Source organism: Portunus trituberculatus, chromosome 50, assembly GCF_017591435.1.
Source record: "Portunus trituberculatus isolate SZX2019 chromosome 50, ASM1759143v1, whole genome shotgun sequence".
NCBI classification, from domain to species: domain Eukaryota; kingdom Metazoa; phylum Arthropoda; class Malacostraca; order Decapoda; family Portunidae; genus Portunus; species Portunus trituberculatus.
Window position 1 is genome coordinate 16555179 of NC_059304.1, and position 20831 is coordinate 16576009.

The 20831-nt window shown below is 40.7% G+C and overlaps 1 protein-coding gene and 2 long non-coding RNA genes across 6 annotated transcripts; 1 reads left to right on the forward strand and 2 right to left on the reverse strand.

Moving 5' to 3' along the window:
* The first annotated feature begins 1237 nt into the window (after window positions 1-1237).
* On the forward strand, window positions 1238-12524 carry LOC123499760. Of its 4 annotated transcripts, none has more exons than XR_006673096.1 (7): window positions 1243-1410; window positions 3629-3722; window positions 7090-7192; window positions 7532-7676; window positions 11233-11448; window positions 11737-11811; window positions 11951-12524. It is a non-coding gene; the product is annotated as an uncharacterized LOC123499760 (long non-coding RNA). The 4 variants fall into 4 exon arrangements; XR_006673097.1 differs by having other exon boundaries at window positions 1244-1410; window positions 7562-7676; XR_006673095.1 differs by having other exon boundaries at window positions 1238-1410; window positions 7090-7676.
* On the reverse strand, window positions 7969-10616 carry LOC123499759 (protein D2-like). The gene is made up of 6 exons (XM_045248214.1): window positions 10503-10616; window positions 10288-10379; window positions 9921-10041; window positions 9258-9395; window positions 8876-8956; window positions 7969-8471 (listed from the first exon to the last, which is right to left on the reverse strand). Exons 2-6 carry the CDS (start codon window positions 10345-10347, stop codon window positions 8341-8343), a joined length of 531 nt encoding a protein of 176 aa, XP_045104149.1. The 5' UTR covers window positions 10348-10379; window positions 10503-10616; the 3' UTR covers window positions 7969-8340.
* A 533-nt stretch (window positions 12525-13057) lies between the features above and the next one.
* On the reverse strand, window positions 13058-20387 carry LOC123499761. Its single transcript, XR_006673098.1, has 4 exons — window positions 20191-20387; window positions 19882-20068; window positions 19392-19476; window positions 13058-15019 (listed from the first exon to the last, which is right to left on the reverse strand). It is a non-coding gene; the product is annotated as an uncharacterized LOC123499761 (long non-coding RNA).
* Window positions 20388-20831: the final 444 nt, after the last annotated feature.

Consider the following 20831-nt stretch of genomic DNA (forward strand, 5'->3'; position numbering starts at 1 on the left):
GTGTGTGTGTCAAAATATAACTTGTATCATACAACTCCACGTCTAAAAGTAAGTCAGACGAACATCCTCCCCTTTCTCCTGTAACTCCATCCAATTGACGTCATGAAAACCCTTCTATAAGACCAACTTGCCCTCCTCCTCTGTGGCGGCATCTGGCATCCTGCCTTAATTGGTCACACCAGAAACGTAAAGAACAACCGTGATTGGCGGACAGGGCAGCTCTGGAAGCTTCTGTATTAAACAGGTGAGGCTCGTGGGAATGACAGCAAGCAGTGGAAAGTAACATCTGTAATGAACATGACCAGAAGCCACACGTCACTAACCACGCCACTCAGTTTACGTTATTGTTTAATTTGCTATGGTTGGTGCGTTGCTGTGTTTATTTCTTGCGCCCTCGTCCCTTGCGATCCCTCAGCTGTCATCACGGAGTAGCGCAGGGAAACATTCAACCTCCGCCTATTTTGTCTTTTTTTTTTTTTTTTTTTTTGTTTATTTTATTTTTTTCATCATCCTTGTCCCGACCTTCCGCTTCCCTTGCCCCATCATGCGGTTTCTTTGACACGTTTCTCATTCTCCCACCTTTCCGCCTGCTCTTACTTTTCATCCACCTACCACGCCCGTCCCGCCTCGTCGTCTGCTGTTGAACATTACAAAGTTTTGCTCCAAAGGACAAAAACGCACCTTGAGTTGGTTGCCCCTCCCCCGGGTGTTGCTGGGGGAAGGCGGCGAGACTCTCCGCTGACCCTCACCTCCTACAGTAGTGTCTCCACTCTAGTGAATAAAACTTAACAAAGAACTTTTTTTCTCATTCTCTGAAAAAAAAGTAATCTTATGCTATTCTAAATAATGGAGAGAGAGAGAGAGAGAGAGAGAGAGAGAGAGAGCGTGTGTGTGTGTGTATTGGACTATTAGTACTTTAACATTCAGAACTTCAATATCTAGTCAATGCCCACTGAAGAAATATCATAAAAGCTCTCATTTTAGTTTACACAGACATACATATGCAATATATATATATATATATATATATATATATATATATATATATATATATATATATATATATATATATATATATATATATATATATATATATATATATATATATATATATATATATATATATATATATATATATGTGTGTGTGTGTGTGTGTGTGTGTGTGTGTGCATAAGGTATGAACCATGATTCGAAGCAGTGTGGACAGCGCCACCTGCGTGCCACGTGGCTGTGTGATCCGCACGCCGCATACTACTCGGCGCTTACTGCTTAGTACTGGTGTGGCAGCTGAGGAGTTGGTAACGAGTGTCGTTTTTCTACAATTCTGGTCCTCCGTCTTGATGGACAGCGTCTGTAGGTGGAGCGAGGCTGGAGCTGTGCAACCAGGATACGGAAACTTCAAGAAAGTAGGTAAGTAAGTAAGACGGCACCTCTCTCTCTCTCTCTCTCTCTCTCTCTCTCTCTCTGTCAGCTTCTGGTTATTGTAGAAACGTCGTTGCGTTGTTGGGGAAAGGGTCCCTATACTACATTTGTCATAATACATTTTACTAGTCCCTTTTGTTCGTGTATGGTGGAACCTGTCACAGTTTACCGTTCATCCATGGAACTTGAAAATGTCAGAAAAAATTCGTGAACTAATCAAACTTTCATTGACGCTGGGGCACGAACACTGGGCCATAAGCAGAATTGTCTTCGAAATGCATCCAATAAATTGTTACATGTCAGCGAAGAAAACTGACAGCAAAGAATATAATTAAGCCATTTACTAACTGCTTCCTGTTTGGCTTTGCCTATATTATACACAATTATCACTTAAAGTCGTGGGAACGGACTCTGTAATCAGGTTTAATGTGTTAGGGAGCTATAAAAAGATTAGATGAAGACGAGGATGATAGGTGGAAATGGGTAGGTAGTCTATGTTCATGCAGACTGCCATGTGTAGGCTTGATGACTTCTTTCAGCTTTATTAATTTCATTGTTCTTATGATACCACATGAGTACTTAGCAAGCTCTGGGGAAAGGAAGGGGGTGGGGGGAATGCGGAGGCTAACCCAAGGGAAGCCGATTGAATATTTTCGAATTGAACTTACTTTAACTATCAAATCTGGAAGTACGTACTTCAACTCGCCGAACACTTGCAGTAATAGGCTTTGTTTTTCCCTTGTCTGTGGATGAAAAGGGCCTTTGGAAGTTCTTACATACCCGATAAGGAAATTAATGTTGCTCTAAAACCACAGGTACTGTTTCAGGTCATGCTGACGGCGTTATACCAGAGAGAGGGAATGGGAGGCAGGTGTAGGAGGTAACACAAAAGATGGTTGCACCGTGTGGTGACGGCAAATAAAGGCCGGTGAAGCCACGCCACGCAGTCACCGGAGAGCATTGTGCGGCGGGAAATATTTCGTCACAGATATGTTTGTCAAGGTTATGAAGGCATTCAGAGGCTCGAGTACTATTGTGTGGAGGAAGCGCGTCACACAATGGCCGCCGGAGTATTGCTCGCCCTACAGCCACCTGCCGCCAGTCAAAATGCCGTTCCTCGCCCTCCTCTAATATTGGTTTTTTTCTGAGTGTGTAGAGGGGCAAAGTGGGGCGCGTCGCTCTTATGTAAGACTTCCTCAGTCAGGGCCGTCACCACTAGACGCTGCGCTTTCTTAGGCTATCACGGTGCCTCGCGATCCTCGTTACTGTGATAGTGTCTTGGAGGGCGCTGTGAAAAATGTGATGTCTGACAAGCCTGGCAAGTCCCGAAAATTCCCCAACATTATGTTCAAGATTTCTGTGACTGTCCTGCGTTCACTTGACAGTGTTCGCTCCAGTGATAACGGGAGTGAACAAAAAGAAGAAAGGCAGATTGTCTTCGCGTCTTTGTAGTTTTTTTTTTTTTTTTCCGTGATCAATAACAAGTTTTTTCCTTATGACAGCTCCTTCAATATTGTGTGTGTGTGTGTGTGTGTGTGTGTGAGAGAGAGAGAGAGAGAGTATTTTATAACTTAAAGACTCGTCCTTAACAGCCTAGTGTTCAGGATATTTAGTATGTGGTAAGAAAATAATACCTTTAACACGACAGGTGCGGATCACAAACTGGCGCTGTGTAAGTGACGCATATTAATGAGATGAGAGGTCTTGTGGTGCTAGCCGGCTGAGGCTGACTCGGCCCTTAGCCTGCTGCTGCTTACTTCTTGGAAGGTAACGGTCATTCTGAGGCAGAATAACCAGTATTGTTACAACTGACCGACTAACCGACAGTACAAACTGACGACAGACCGCTCCACCGATCTGACTGTCCAGCCAATAACCGCGGTTGGACAGAGCAGAGCTTAATGAGGCGGTGAGGGATCTCGGGGAGGAATACAAAGGGCGGCAATATTCCCTTCCGTCATTAAAAACACAGCCACACAGCTATCTTCACTTCACTACAGGGAGGTAGAGAGTAAAAAGAAGGGAGGTAGAGAGTAAAAAATAAAAGCATAGGGATTTTAAAAATTCGGAAATAAAAAGTTTAGTAATCCATCTCAGGCTAGGTTGTGAATAATGGAACACCTATTTTCATTATACACAAAGAAGCATGTTGTACATAGTCACTTATTTCTGATTAGTAAATAACGCCCAAATACTATTTTCTCAGTACTCACTCTTGCCACGCCATCGTCAAGACGATGCTCGATGATCTTGTCTCGCCGCCACCGCCGCCGAAGCTGACGCAGACACCAAGAGTCTACGTAAGTAGAAACTCATTAAGAGTCTAGGAACAAGGGAGGTGAATTTTATACAAACTAATTCAGGCTCTTCCTCCTCTTAGGACGCCTCGGTGTCGGGTCTGGAATTAATTAGCATCTTCATTCGTTGTCACGCTGTCCGCGACGCCTGACTACTTGCAGACGAATCTCTCTCTCTCTCTCTCTCTCTCTCTCTCTCTCTCTCTCTCTCTCTCTCTTATATTATCATCATTATCATACGCAATCTTACCTAGACCTGTGCGGTTTCTTCCACAATCACCGCCACGACCACCACCATCATTCCTTTCACCACTGCTTCCCTGTCCACGTGTTCCTCCTTCGCTCTCCTCCTTTCCCCTCACCCTGGGACACACATGTTCGTGAAAGCTAAGATGAAGTATGTCGAGGAGAGTCTTGCGGCCATGGCTATGTCTACTTTTTCCCTTTTCCTTGGAGAGAATGGATGTATTTTACATATATTGAAATGTAATTCATATTTATATAAACAATGAGATGTTTTAGCAGAAAATAGCAGACTAATCCTGGCAGCTTGTCATGGGTACGTTTTCAAATGAAGCCCGCCAAACTCCAGTGTGACCACCGCCTCATCAGTGTGAAATATGGCTTTCACCCCGATAATAACCCATGAATACTCGTTTCTGATGTCCATAAATGACTCATTATCTCAACCATTAGTTTGCATTTCACTTTCAGCGTTGAAATCCAAATGAATTAAAATTCATTCGATCCGATGCGTCACCGAAGCAGCAAGCGTGGTAGAGGCTCAGGTGATCTGCACGGCAGCAGACTAGGATTTATCAGATACCAGTTTTACTGGGCGCCTTATCACTCATCAGATACAATGCAATGAGAGAATAGAAGTTGAAGTTGACAAGGTACGTGCCACATAACCACTAACTCATGGAGGGAGTGTTGTCGTTTATTTGGTGGCTCGCTCAAAGGTCAGACACACACACACACACACACAGACACACACACACACACACACACACACACACACACACACCAGTAGCTCAGTGGTTAGAGCGCTGGCTTCACAAGCCAGAGGACCGGGGTTCGATTCCCCGGCCGGGTGGAGATATTTGGGTGTGTCTCCTTTCACGTGTAGCCCCTGTTCACCTAGCAGTGAGTAGGTACGGGATGTAAATCGAGGAGTTGTGACCTTGTTGTCCCGGTGTGTGGTGAGTGCCTGGTCTCAGGCCTATCCGAAGATCGGAAATAATGAGCTCTGAGCTCGCTCCGTAGGGTAACGTCTGGCTGTCTCGTCAGAGACTGCAGCAGATCAAACAGTGAACACACACACACACACACACACACACACACACACACACACACACACACACTTCTCTCTCTCTCTCTCTCTCTCTCTCTCTCTCTCTCTCTCTCTCTCTCTAAATTTCGTATTTATGGAAACAGCAAGTATGTGAACCTCGGAGTAACCGGCGGTCCAGTAAATTTAACGCTTTTGTCTAACGAGAAGCAACGCGTGGCCTCGGGACCAAAACAATCGGAGCGAAAGCACGGAAGGGCGGTCCGAAAGGACAACAATGGCTCTTGATTTATACTCCCCGTGCATCTCCTGCATCGCGCAGTGAGCCATCGCAAGATTTCTGGGGATGAAAGGTTTATTGCTGTGTTAGAGGTAATGCTAAGGATGCGAGGAAATAATGACTGTGTGGGCAAGAATCAATAACACTATTAGCCACAGCCTTACTTAACTCAACGCCCCTTTCTCTTTCTCAGCATAACCACTGTCTTTGTCCCATTTCCGATCACTCGCACCAGGAACAAAATTGCTCTTATTATTTTTTTGGGTCATTTCATCCTCGGCCCCGGCACGAGCTGGGCTGAAGGCGGACAGCTTATCCGTGGTTCCCCTGGGCGGTGCAGGGTTGGCTGGAGAGAGTGGGGAGGGGGGTTTGGGGGATAGATGGAGATAATAATAGCGATGGGGTTTAAGAATGTAGAAACAAGGAGTGCGGATGGGGAGATGACATGAAGTGAGGTGGAGAAAGGAGGCGTGGCTTGATAAAAGGCATGACATGTGGCCAATGATATTTACCTATTAAAATTTCTGGAGTTGAAATGTCGCTCTAGGTCAGTGTTATTCACTATTTTTGCAAGGGAGCCACGTGGGTTAAACACATTCATTGAGAGAGCCGCAGCTAGTGCAAGCTAGCATAACTCAACTAAATGAAGTAGTACTGGGCTGCTTTATAGTGCAATATAGTAAGATGAATTAGACATGGTAATATTAGTATATAATGTATATCTTGTTATTAAGAGCAAAATAAAGACCAAACTTACTTAATGCTGTGATGAGTGGAAGTGTGCTTTTTTGTTTTTATTCATTTATTTTTTCGAGAGCCGTAAATTCAGTCATCGGCTCGCGAGCCGCGCAATGAATACCACTGCTCTATAGTCCGACTCAAATATGAAGGCCGCTGAGGGGAGGGGGGGGGTTGACTTATCGGGGATTCCTCGGCTGCGGCGTCGCCAAACGTCGTAGCCCCAATTATAGGATTAACACTGAAGTATGGAGAAACGCCCATCTCTCTCTCTCTCTCTCTCTCTCTCTCTCTCTCTCTCTCTCTCTCTCTCTCTCTCTCTCTCTCTCTAAAATAGACAAGTAGACATGCATCTTTTTTTTTGTTTTATTTTACTCTTTTTCCACACCACCCATGAGGTAAGAGTTAAGGTGCGTTTTTTTTTTTTTTTTATATAGAGAGATTTTACCTTGTAGGCATAATCCTCTCTCAGCTATTTAATCAGACAGTTCTTCGTCAGAAGTGTCCTCCACATTGATAATAAAAGAATCCTCTAAGCAGAACTTGTTGACGCTGTAAATAATTAATTTCTCTTGACTATGAAGGTTGCGATGGCGAGTAGCGCGGACGAGATATTCACCTTCCATCCTGAGCGACAGGGAGGGGAGGAGTGACTTGATTTGATCTGGGGATTATCAGCGGTCAGGGAGGTTGACCTCACCCAAGTTAAAACCTTGAAAAGTAGCAACGCTGGAGAGCAGTGGTGCTACATTTTGTGGTATCTATACAAAATCATTGTCTTCATTACACTAAAACAATATTCAAAGCTCTCTATACATCTTTATTAGAAATTTAGAGGAATACACTTTTATGACGGTTCATTAAGATGTAAGTTAATAATGAGATCGAAACGTGCTACGATGCTTGGCGACGCCGCAGCCGGGGAATCCCCGTTAGGTCTTCCCTCCCCCCCCCTCAGCGGCCTTCATATTTGAGTCGGACTATAGGTAATAGTAAGGGTGCGCATCATTTAGTAGGGAGCCGTCTGTACATAGATACAGATGAAATGGACCTTGTTTCAGGGATAATGGCAGTGTTGGCTGTCTACTGTTGCTTAGATGAGATCAACTATAGTTCACCACCTCAGCTGCTCCCAGACCACCACTGCCGCCGCCAAGATGACTGGTATCGTTTCCTGTTCGGTTATTTTCTTTACTTTTTTGTCTGGTTTTCGTCTGTTTTTTTACTGAATTGTATAGAACGAGCGGCAGTGTTCTAAAGTGCCACAATGCTTGCAACATGGTGTACAGTGCATGCGCACCGCTACTTTGCCATCAAACTGGGTGATAGTCATAATATTCACTTTGTTTATATTCATCTGTTTTTGCAAAGTTGTTGCAATTGAACCATTCGCTTGCGTTATTTCATGGTCGCGGTATACATATATATTGCGGAGCAGGACTACGTCCTATAAAATGTGTGTGTGTGTGTGTGTGTGTGTGTGTTAAACATGTATTCTTGCAGAGAAGTGAGATTGAATAAGGCTAATGTCAGGGAAGTGGAATGGCGCAGAAGGCGTCGCCAAGCAGACCGCCGCGGCGAGACACAAACCTAAGTGGTACTCCTCAACGCCCCATTGATAAGATAACATTCAGGGAACTCTTGGACGGTAAGCGATAAGAGAATGTAAGTGAACAAAAACAAGCGTTTGTCATTCCGGTCTGCTCTCTCTCTCTCTCTCTCTCTCTCTCTCTCTCTCTCTCTATATATATATATATATATATATATATATATATATATATATATATATATATATATATATATATATATATACACACACACACACACATAATCGTGTACAGGCGTCCTCGCTCCCCGCTGAGAGTTGTACCATCAGCGGTGTGGTCATCGCCATGCAAGTGTATGAGTGACAGTGTCCACTGGTTATAGAGAGACCGCCGTGAGAACTCGCTTTTATGGAACTTCTCAAACTGATATAATCAAGACGGCTTATTCATGCAGTTGTCATTTTCAGGACCTGAATGGTGAAAATACTTTTCAGCTTTCCAGTTTTCATAATACTGTAAAACCAGAGTCGAATCTTGACCCACAATTCATTTTGAAAAGTATTAATTAAATAGTATGCCACCTGTAACTTGCAATCCCCTCCAACAACTTTCTTAAAAACAAGATGTGTAACAAATCGGCTGCAGTCATCTGTTCCAAAGAAAGCCTTTGTTTATTTACAAATGACCACACACTAAAGACAATAGACGCGTGGCCTCGTAATCGTTGAATGATCTGAGCGGCTTCACCTTCGTGCAGTTGCATTCTTAAATGCCAAGCTGTTTATGTACTTGATCACAGTAGCTGTCATATTTTGCTTGGAAGAAGTTTCCTGCTATCAGCTGCAGGTTGTACTTCTCAGCAAATTTGTTGATCTTGAAGCATCGGCGAGGAGAGGCTGTAAACAGAAACAGTCGAATATTAACTTAAGGAAAGTTCACACATTAGATGGACGCACGCGAACGCTAGCTTCTTGCGTGTCGTCCATTTAAGCAAGTCATTCCTATCAGCCAGACTATTTTTTTCCGCCTTTCTACTCTTAGAGAGAAATACGACATCTTGGGAACTAACAACCAACAGCAATGGGTGTGTTTTGATTGTAACAATAACAATAATATGTATGTGTAACAAGTTGATATCCTTTCTCACAGATGTAGCCCAAAAATTCGCTCTGATGTACAGAGGATACAGTAGCTGTTCCTCTAACCGCCACATGACACTCTCTCTCTCTCTCTCTCTCTCTCTCTCTCTCTCTCTCTCTCTGCAGAAAAAGGATAATAATAATAATAAATGAAGTCGTACCCGAGGTGTTTGGAACCCGCGGCTCGTCACACGTGAGGCGTCCACTCTGCCGGTACACCACAAACACGTAGCGGTGCAGTCCTGTAGGGATGAACACAGCAGAGACATTGAGTAGTGAAGGATAAAAGAGTCAGTTCAGCTTCCTAAGTCCTATGTATTCATCCGAATCCAGATGAATTCTTAAAGTCCTCGAGGAATCGATTGGCAAAACAACAAAGATATTTTCTCGATGTTGCAATTCCCTTAAAACCTTTCTGCCCACTGAGCCAAACAATCGGACACGAAATGGAGTCATGATATGCTCACGAAAAGTGACGTTAGTGATATCTACTGTAAAAGGCTATTAGATTATTATTGCCCAACCTATAAAGTCTAATCTCACCTGTGCCTCTAGGCGGGCCGGGACCCACATACTGGCTGAGGGTGTCGCCGCTCGACACATCATTCCCTGGTATGTTCACCACCAGCCAGTGTTGCCACTCGCCGAACTTAGGATCTTCTCGGCTTGGGGCGTCGGGGTCTGTGGGTCGTTAAAGTTGCGTCCGTGCAGAGAAACCAGGTCGTGTTTATAAGTTTAAACAACTTTGAAGTTTGAAGACTTGCATGAACGTGTCATTTTGCATGCCTTCCCCCCTCCTGCGGCCTCGCTGCACAAGACTCTCTACTTCTTCTCATCCTTATTCTGTCCATCTTCCTAATGCAAGAGTTAACCAGTATCTTCACTCCTTCATTCCCTACACTGGTAAACTCTGGAACTCTCTACCTGTGTCTGTATTTCCACCTGCCTATGACTTAAACTCTTTCAAAAGAGGAGTGTCAAGACACCTGTTAACTGGACCCTCCTTTTAGAGTTTTTCTTTCTCCTACTTTCTTCTTAACAGGGCCTGGCAACCAGCGGATTTTTTTTTTGCAGCGCTTTGTTTTCCTTGGCCGGTGCCCTTGTAATGTAAAAAAAAAAAAAAAAAAAAAAAAGTTAAAATATATTTTAGAATGAAAATGTCGAAAGAATAATTACAAGAAGCACGGTAATTGTGTTGAGGCTCACCGGTCATGCACAGGGTGTAGAGAGCACCCGCCTCCACCGGCCAGGACAGTTGAGGCACGTCCTTGGCCTCCGTGGGCGTCACCACAGTCCCGCACTCCACCTCAGTGTTCCCGTACCTCGCCTACAGTGGTGATCATACTCATTAACATTGAGGATCAAGTTTTTATTATTATTTAGTTTATTTATTTATTTATTTTATTTTTTTTCATGAAGGGCGTGTGATGGTGGTGGTGGTGGTATCTGCGGTGTCAGAGACGCGTTACATTATTCATTTACTTGACCTCAGACAAAATAGAGAGAGAGAGAGAGAGAGAGAGATTCATAAATTTGCTAAATTAATTAATTTGTTTAGCGAGTTAATCCTGACCTGCACAATGGAGGGAGGACAGCAGGGCAAAACATCTGGTATCACTCCGTGTTGCTCCATTAAGCCAAATCCCTTTGATATCTTCAGTACGTCTGGAAGAGAGAGTGAGTGAGTGTTACACAAGTTATTTATACATATCTTTATTTTAATATCTTAATGCTTTTTTGCTTTGATAATGATACAGGTAAGATTTACTTAGTAAAAGTTTTACTCACAAAGTTCCCTGAGAAGTGAGCCTGCCTGTGTTGGCAACTTGGCTAGTGTCCAGGTGATAACTGCTGAGCGTAACCTTGGTCCATCCGGGTAGCGGCCAGTTGCTGAGCAGCCACTTTGCTTCTTTTCTCCATGTGATTAGATTGTGAGGGGGTGTACGCAATTGTTTAATCTGTATATTTTTGTCTGACCTGTCTCTTTGCTTCATTTCTCCCTATGATTAGATTGTGAGGTTCCAGATTGTTTTCTCTGTATATTCTGACCTGTCCCCTTTTTCAATATCTTCTAGGAGCGGGGATTGGGGGGGAATAAAGTCTGTCCGCATCCTAACCTTTTGTCTTTCATTTACTAATGGTTATGCAACTTGTCCACCCTTCTCAAAGTGTTCTGAATGAGTTAAGGTTGCCATACCTCTGGATTTTCCCGGACATGTTCGGAATTCACGTGTCGAAATCTGCGTCTGGGGGAATTTTTGAAAATTGGTCAAATGTCCGGTATTTCAGCTTCCATTAATAACTATTTTAAAAAGTTTCATTTCTTTAGGTTGAAATGATGGAAGAGAGAATGGAAAGGGTTTAGGATTTTAAATTGTTTTCCTGACTTATTAATTGGAATAAACAACCTCACAAAGACCTATAAATGAATGAATGAATGAGTAGTAAGGAACCATCCTTGTTGTGCACCAGCTTCATCAAACGCATCAAAGCACTACTAATGCTATACAATTTACAGGGACTGTCTGCTGGTGAGCTGACTGGGCTGACAGTGTAGCAGTGCACACGTGGCTTCATAACAGCAAGAAGCACTACACCCACCTTGATGTAGGTCTCGTACATCTCCATGAAGAAATTCTTGATGTCATTGTCAATTTTCACGTCGTGGGAGGCAGACGAGTCTTGTCCTTTCAGCCGTCACAAACAGACACGTACCTTATCAAGGAAAACAAAGGTCAGATGACACTGTTCTTATTATTGTGTAAGTTCCTTTTCTGTTCCCTCCTACTTTCTCTATCCTCATTTTCATTCCAAAGCTGGATGGTGCTTTTATTGTGCAACAATTTGACCTACTTTAGTGCCCACACTTTTGCATCTCATTTGTTCCATTTTTCTACAACTTAAGTTACTGAAACTAAATTTATTTGTGCTGTATACCTCTTAACCAAATTCCATTAATTAGAAAATTCTTTGACTACTAAACATCCAAAGTGGATCACATCTTGTCTCTTTCCTTTTACAGAGATCTCCATTCTCAAATATTCCAAACCTCAGCACCAGCTTTGGCAGCTTTCCTCTTTCTTCACTGACCATCCTAGTGAGCTAGCCTTCAACTCAAGTCTCAGTGAGAAGTATATAGTAAAGATAAATGTACTTTGAGAGCAAACAGTAATCTTACGCAGATTGGTGAAAGCGAAAATTAAGAACAATAAAGGCTCACAAGCTGATCTTTGCAGAAGCTGGCTCATGTGCTGGGAGATTAGGTGCCATCTCCTGCCTCGCTCCACCTTCCATGGAGGGATTACAGACACTGCCTCGCACGTTTGCTCTGTCCTGCCAACGTCTGCTGCCATCCAGGGAGGGATGAAAGACTGCTTCCCACCTCATCTCTCATGCCAATGCCTGCTGTCATCCAGGGAGGGAGGAGAGACTGCTTCCCACCTCACTCTCATGCCAATGCCTGCTGTCATCCAGGGAGGGAGGAGACTCTGCTTCTCACCTCCACACTCATCCCAATGCCTGCTGTCATCCAAAGAGGACAGATTGCTTCCCACCTCTCTCATGCCAGTGCCTGTTGACATCCAGGGAGGACAGATTGCTTCCCACCTCCTCTCCTGCCAACACCTGCTGACATTCAGGGAGGTGAGACGGCCTTCCACCTCTTCTCTTCTACTAATGCCTGCTGATATCCAGGGAGGAGAGATGGCCTCCCACCTCCTCTCTCCTGCCAACGCCTGCTGCCATCCAGGTTTTACTAAATAACGAGGGATACTATTCTTTTTTTATTTGAATAAACCATCCATTCAGAAACTAATAATTTATTTCAAACCTTCATAAATAATACAAATCAGAAAAACCATGATACAAAAAAATTGCAATAAAATGCCCTGTTTGGCTCTTTCGAAAATTTTTTAATGTCTGGAAATCAAGCCAGAAAAGTAGTAAAAAAAATGAAAAGCTGATAAACTCCAAAAAAAATCCATCAAAAATAGTCTAAAACGAAAGAAAAACAAAAAATAGTCCAAAATGAAAAAAAAACAAAAATGGTCCAAAAAATCTAAAAAATGGTCCAAACAGGTAAAAAAAAAAAAAAATCTAAAAAATGGTCCACAAAAATGGTCCAAAAACTGTATTAAGTCATAAATACTCTGAAGAGTCTCCGGAGATAAGGTAGACAAAAAAATTTAGGGTACAATATTATGAACAGCCTCCCTTCACTTTCATTACAATTGTATTTTCATTACATTCTCTGCATAAATACAAAGTCTATAAAATATTTTCAACTTCAAACAACTCTCAATTTTTACATTCACCATAAAGTCTACAAAAATTTTCAACTTAGTCAATCTTTAATTTTTACCTGCCTGATCTCCAGAGTCCTCTAAGTATAGTACAATTCTTTATAAACACTATGGGTAGTACAACTCTTTATAAGCACAATGGGTATGAATGCAAAAAATTCTCAGTTCAACTTAGTACAATTCTCAATCTTTAATTTTTACCTGCCTGATCTCCAGAGTCCTCTAAGTATAGTACAATTCTTTATAAACACTATGGGTAGTACAACTCTTTATAAGCACAATGGGTATGAATGCAAAAAGCATGTTGTCCTACTACACTACCTATAAATTCATCATGAATATTAAGATGAAACCTTTAAGATGCAGACCATCATTCTCTAGTCTAACAAAAACACAGTAACTACAATCAAAGTTGAGAAACTGGTTTAGTACAATCTAAATATTCAGTCTGAATGTTTCAAATGTATATAAAACCAATTTCACATTTCTTTCCTACTTGACACATCTATATAAAGGAATAAACTACCACATTTGGTTACAACAGCCGTACCTTGTTGTTCTGACTGAATTTAAATCTGTAGGAAGTGCAATGCTTCATGTCTGTGCAATCAGGAGCATTAACTACAAAATGAAAGGTTTGGAATAGACTGGTGAGACCACAAGTGAGATGGCTCAAGTCTGACACAAATGACTGTCGACTGCATGACTTTAGCAGGCTGGTAAAGACTGAATAAACTAGATAATGTTCATAAAGGTAAAGCTAAAAACTTGAAACAAATCTTCATAATGCAAGATCTCTTACAAGTAACTCTTATATATCATAAATTTCATAAGCTATTACTCCTAGCTAAATAAATGTATACATCAAATTGAATGATACGAAACAACAGGGATACCAGCAGAAACCTTCACATTTCTCTTGCTTTATCATCATCATTTCACCTTTCCATAGAAGGCATCTTCAGGATCTACAAAATATAAAAGAACTAAATACACAAATATAACAGTAAGGTCAGGCTCCACACCTTACAATAGGTTTTGGAGTGTTATTTCACTTCCTCCTCCTAGTTCTCTTAATTTGCTTCCACCTGTATTGCCAATCCTTCCTCTCCACCTTGTAGTGCACACACAGATTGGTTCCCTTAATACAGTCTTTTTGCCTTGCTCTTTTTATTTTCTAGTTTTGTTATTGTAATCTGTATTTTTTTTACATTGTCTGTGCATTATTGGCTGTGTATTTCAGTTTAGAATTTTTTTACTCTAAATTTTTTTTTTTTTTTATCTTTCAACTTTTTATAATGTCCATATAAAACTTACTGTTACATTTGTGAATTTAGTTATTTCATATTTTGTAAATCCTGAAGATGCTTTCTATGGAAAGGCAAAACATTAAAAATAAAGCAAGAGAAATGTGAAGGTTTCTGTTGGTATCCCTGTTGTTTCATATCTTCAATTTCAACTATCAACAAATTAAATGATGATGCACACAAAGAGATGATCACAATGTCAGGTTCAGCTGTACAGGTTAAACTAAATTCAATATCATTCATGACCTGAAGCAAATTATTGCAACACTGACTGTCTTGGAGATATACACAATATTCTTGACTTTTTTTCCTGTCCTTTAATCCTTCTGCCTGTTCTACCACTATCTTTTCTGTTAGGCTCTCAATCACCACCTCATATCTGTATCTTGTCTTGTCCTATCACTCCAATCCCTCCTCAGGATAACCAAAGGTAAAGGTGCCTCTGACAGTTTACCTCTGCTAATTGGAGGATCTGAGAAGGGTTTACATATTACATTATTGAATTTTTCCTTACCTATAATCCTTCTACTTATGCTATTACTCTATCTTCTCTGTTGTGCTCCACTGATCACAATCTCATATCTGTATCTTATTCTATTTCTCCAATCCTTCCTCAGGATGTCCCAAAATGGAGGTGACTCTGGTGTTTTGCCTCTGCCAATTGGGGGGATCTGAGGAGGTACCATGCTGATTTTCCCTGGAATGATTATTGTTTCTGTATTAGAGACCTATCTCTGTGTGTTGAACACATAATACAGGTGATAGTGTCTGTCATGGAGGCATACATTCCTCACTAGTCACTCTCTTCTCAACCTAAACCTTCTAAACCCTGATTTAATTAACATAGACCACCAATAAGGTAACAACATCATATGTATTTCTTATCCATTGCAGTTAGGTTAGGTTAGGCTTAGAGTTAGGTTAGATAAGGTTTTACATTGAGGTTAGGTAAGATTTACATTTAACATAACATAACATAACATAAATAATAGGATAACAAAGGGCCACCAGGGCCCATCTAGGTTATCCTGTATCTGTCGCACAGCGACCTCGTCATCAGTACTTAAAGATACACTTACAAGTACACAATACATTATATACTAATTCTAAATATTTGGCCCATTAACAGGGGTAAGTCCTGCAGCGAAATCCTCTACAATTTGTGGTCCCCATACATGGGGATCATGTCTTGTTTAACTATAGTAAATTTCTTATAAAAACTATCATGCAGTGCTATACATAATTATAAATCTAATAAATTTAAGTGCTTATCTAATCTGTTTTTAAACATTGTCAAACTAGTGCTATTTACAACCGTCTCTGGCAATGCATTCCAGAAGTCTACCACTCTATGACTAAAGAAATATTTTCTTATATCTAACCTGCAGCCTTGCTTTCTAATCTTCCTGCCATGATTTCTAGTCCTATTTCCTCCTCTAAGGTAAAGAAAGATCTCACATCTATGTAGTTTGTATCTGAGAACATTTTAAATAACTCTATCATATCCCTCTTATACATCTCCTCTCAAATGAAAACATGTTTAATTCCTTTAATCTATCTCTATACTCCAGGCGCTTTAATGCTGGTATCATCCTAGTTGCTCTTCTCTGAACTGCTTCTAACATGTTGATATCCTGCCTATAGTGGGGTGACCAGGCCTGTATGCAATACTCTAAATGGGGCCTAACATAGGAATTATATAAGCTACGCACCACTTCCTTACTTTTATAACTAACATTTCTATTTATAAAACCCAGGATCCTATTTGCCCTATTTCTTGCTTCTAAACATTGCTTTGAAAATTTCATAGTCCTGTCTATCACTACTCCTAAATCCTTTCCTTCCTCTACTGCCTCTAGCCAACATCCCTCCATCTCATAGTTAAAGTTTGTGTTGTCTTTACCTAAATGCATAACCTGACACTTTTAGAATTAAACTCCATCTGCCACCTGTCTGCCCATGCTATCAGCCTGTCCAGGTCTCGTTGTATTCTGTAATTGTCCTTTTCACCCTGTACTGCACATGCTATCTTAGTATCATCTGCAAACTTTGATACTTTGCTACTAATTCCTATATCTAAATCGTTAATGTACACCAAGAAAAGAAGAGGTCCTAGCACTGATCCTTGGGGTACCCCACTAACCACTTCCTTCCACTCAGACATTGCCCCATTTAATACTACTCTCTGTTTCCTATCAGAAAGCCATTCACTAATCCAATCAACTAACCTACCCCCTATCCCATGTAGTCTCAATTTGTACACTAGCCTCCTATGCGGTACCTTATCAAACGCCTTGCTAAAATCTAGATATATAACATCTATGCTATTTCCATCATCTAACTCCTTGGTAATATATTCTAAGATATCGAGCAAATTTGTAAGACAGGACCTCCCTGATCTAAAGCCATGTTGGGTATCTCTAATTAATCTATTCTCATTTAAATGCTCCCAAATACTACCCTTAATGATTTTCTCTAGTATCTTACATACTATACTAGTTAAACTGATCGGTCTATAATTATTCGCATCATCCTTCCTACCTTTTTAAATATTGGAGTAACATTAGCTAACTTCCAGTCCTGAGGTATCTCAGCAAACCTAAGTGATCTTTCAAAGATTAACTTAAGTGCTTCAGAAATACTGTCTACACCCTCCCTAAGTACTCTGGCATGTAGCTCATCAGGACCACTAGCTTTCCTATCGTCTAGTTCAAGAATAAATTTCCTAATAATTCCCGGTTTTATATCAATATTTTCTAAAGCTCTTAAACTACTCGTCGCACTGTTTGTAACAGGATTTCCTATTCTTTCCTAGTAAATACTGAAGAAAATTGTTCATTCAATAATTCTACTATGTCTTCATTTTGATCCACTACTACACCATCTTTTCTGAGTGGTCCAATCCTATCCTTATTTCTTTTATCACTGACCTTGTAATAACTATATAATTTTTGGGATCTTTACTCCCAGCTCTAGCTAGTTTTATCTCTGCCTGCCTTTTACTTTTTTTATAACCTTACTCAAATCATCTCTGACCTGTCTGTACCTAATCAAATCTACATCTTCCCACTTTTCTGCAACTCTCTGTATGCCCTCTTCTTCTCTCTGATCTGGCTACCTATCTCATGAGTCCACCATAATGGCTTCCTGTTTCTCTGCCTTATATCTTTGTAAGGGATACACTGCATCACTATACCCTTTACTACAACCTTAAAAATATCCCACATCTCCTGTGCAGTTTTATTTCCAAAACTATCTTCCCAGTTTACCTCTCCTAATAACTGACGTAACCTACCATAATTGCCTTTCTGATAGTTTGGGACTCTAGTCTTATTCACTATATTATCCCTACTGGAATTAATGATAAATCTAATTATATGATGGTCACTGTTTGCTAAAGTCTCTCCTACCTCAACTTCCTTTAAACAATGCTCAATATTTGTTAGTACTATGTCTAAAACCTTCCTCCCCCTAGTAGGTTTATCTACCATCTGCACTAAATAGTTATCCTGAAAACTTTCCATAAACTTATTTTCACTAGCATCTCCTACCATCCTCTCCCAGTTTACTGACTTAAGATTAAAATCCCTAAGATAATTGTCTGACTAGTACACCCCTATTTATCTCATCTACCATAAGGTTGTCTACATCTGCTGACTGGTTAGGTGGCCTATAAAAAGCTCCTACTCTAATAACCTTACTTTTGTTTACTCTAACATCCAGCCATAAGGACTCTACTCTGTTATCTACCTTAATACCATTAACCTGACTGGAAATGAAGGATTTTTTTTACATAAATAACTACTCCTCCACCTATCCTACCAATTCTCTGGTGTAAATACATAATGTATCCATCTACTTCATATTCTTTCCTATTTTCCTAAACTTTTCCTCATTTACCCATGCCTCTGTGACACATACAACATCTAAGTCCTCCTCAACTATATAACTAGATAACTCGTCCTTCTTGTTCCTAAGACTCCTGGCATTTACATAAAAACATTTAAGTCCTGCTACCTTCCTAGATGCTGTCTCCTTATTTGGAATCCTAATCTTATTCTCTCCTATTTGCACCTGGAAATCTTTCCTAATCTTTTCACTATCTCTGTTTATCCTATCTAATTTATGTCTAGCATCTTTCTTCTGGAATGCATTTGCTACCTCACCCCTACACTCCATCCCAACTCCCCTCCAGACATCCACTCAGCACATCCACACCCTTCCTACTCAGATGCACACCATCCCTAGCATACAAATCCCTTCGCCCATAGAACCTATCCCATACATCCACAAAGCTGACACCCACATCCTTACACATCCCTTTTACCCGATCATTCACACCAATGGCTCTAGACAACCATTCCCTGCTAACATACACACGAGGCAAGATTCCTGACACTACACACCTCCTACCACTCTCCCTTATCTTGCCTAACATTTCCCGAAATCTTGCCACTAACTCCTCCGACCCACCTGCTCTGACATCGTTCCCACCTACGTGCAAAACTACTACACCCTCCCTCTCCATCCCCCCAACCCTCTTCTGCACCTCCTCACTCACTGCCTTCACACCTGCACCAGGCATACACACGTTCGTCCTCCTATCCCTGTCTTTCCCACAGAAAGTGCTATCTAAATACCTAACCTAGGTTAGGTTTAGGTTAGGTAAGGTTTAGATTTGGTTATGTTTAAGTTAATGTTATGTTTTGTTAAACGACGATTTTTTTTTTTTTCTGGTAGTCTGCTGGCTTTTATGTATTGATAGACTTCGTTTACTGCAAAATCGTGTTTCAGGAAGGGATAGGGGGAGATTAATTTTTAAAAAGTACGGATTTCCAACAGAAACGAAGTGCAGATTAATTAAAAACCGGTCGAAATCTACAGGATAAAAATAGTTTCATCTTGAAGTGAGAGTATGGTATAAGACTCTAAATTTACTAAAGCTAACGTTCTATTGCTTTAATTTCCTTTCTCTCTATAAGAATTTAAGGGAGAGGTGAGGTAAAACTTTGTTGGATATAGGTTCCAAAATCTTATTCCCCTTGTGTACCAACACGAAACACACTTACAGACTAGGGATCCTGCTGGGTCAGCTGACAGCCAGTAGCAAGGCAACAATCAGCTAATGCCCGACCCCAGCTACCGCCCACTGTCCTGTGGAATAGCCTGTGTCAGTGTCAACCACTAACACATAAGGGATAATGGAACATGAAAAGCAGCAAATGCTAAGAAGGCAAGCAAAGATCTAGGAGCACACAATACAAATTCACAAACACCTAGTCTGCTTTAGGGCACCACCAATACGCATATCTGCTTACTGCCACCATCACCACCGTGCCTCAAGGAAGAGACTATCTGTCTATCTCGCCCTCACCCAGCTAAACAGGTGTTACCATCACCTACCAAGGCTGAGGGATCACCACCACCTAGACACCTCATAAGCTTGGTGCGATAAACACCTATACCTACATGCCTTCAACCTCTAATGTGGTGGTGAATTTGGCCAACGTCAAGAGTTTCTTCATGTCAATGAAACTTTGGTATATTGAACTTTCTTACCTCATGTGGTGTAGCCTCATCCAGCCTGAAACACCATGCTGGATCTCCACTCCATTCACCTGATGGTGACTGTCTGTAATCCGAAGTGGCGACTCGCCCACACTGCTTTACGAATCATGCTCACGGAATGTAGTTTGTTTGGCTGGTGGCTTCATGAAGCCATGCCAGCCAGACCCCGGGACAATTCCTTGGATCAAATAAAGATTTTTACTCCATTTGGGCAACCTAAAATATATACTTATATATATCATATAGTAGACTGATGGACATTGTTAAGAGATAATGATAGATGTGGCTATGAAGACATACCGTGTGGACTGTACGTGCTGTGAAGCAATATAGCAGTTCGAACACAGGTCTCACTTGCCGCTGGCGCTGCTGCTACGGCGCTGCCTCCACACTCACGTGAAATTGTTAATATACAAGCTTTCCTTCATCTAATAAAGATACTTTGTAATCTTAGAACAATATCAACATTCTCTCTCTCTCTCTCTCTCTCTCTCTCTCTCTCTATATATATATATATATATATATATATATATATATATATATATATATATATATATATATATATATATATATATATATATATATATATATATATGTATATATATATATATATATATATATATATATATATATATATATATATATATATATATATATATATATATATATATATATATATATATACTTAGATTTGTAATACTGTGGTAACTAGTGAGCATGGACGAAAGTTAATACTTGAAGTAAATTAATGTATTGTGTGTTGGGAGTTCTGAAGACATTACAAGTGAAGATTATAACAGCCCACGTCATAATCACACTGTAAGTATAGTCAAATATATTAATTCTATTTAAGCAAATCTGTAATAAGTAGTAGAGTATACAGTGAAAAAGTGTTATAAAACCCATCTCACAGCTAACAGTGTTATTCAGGTTAAATATCA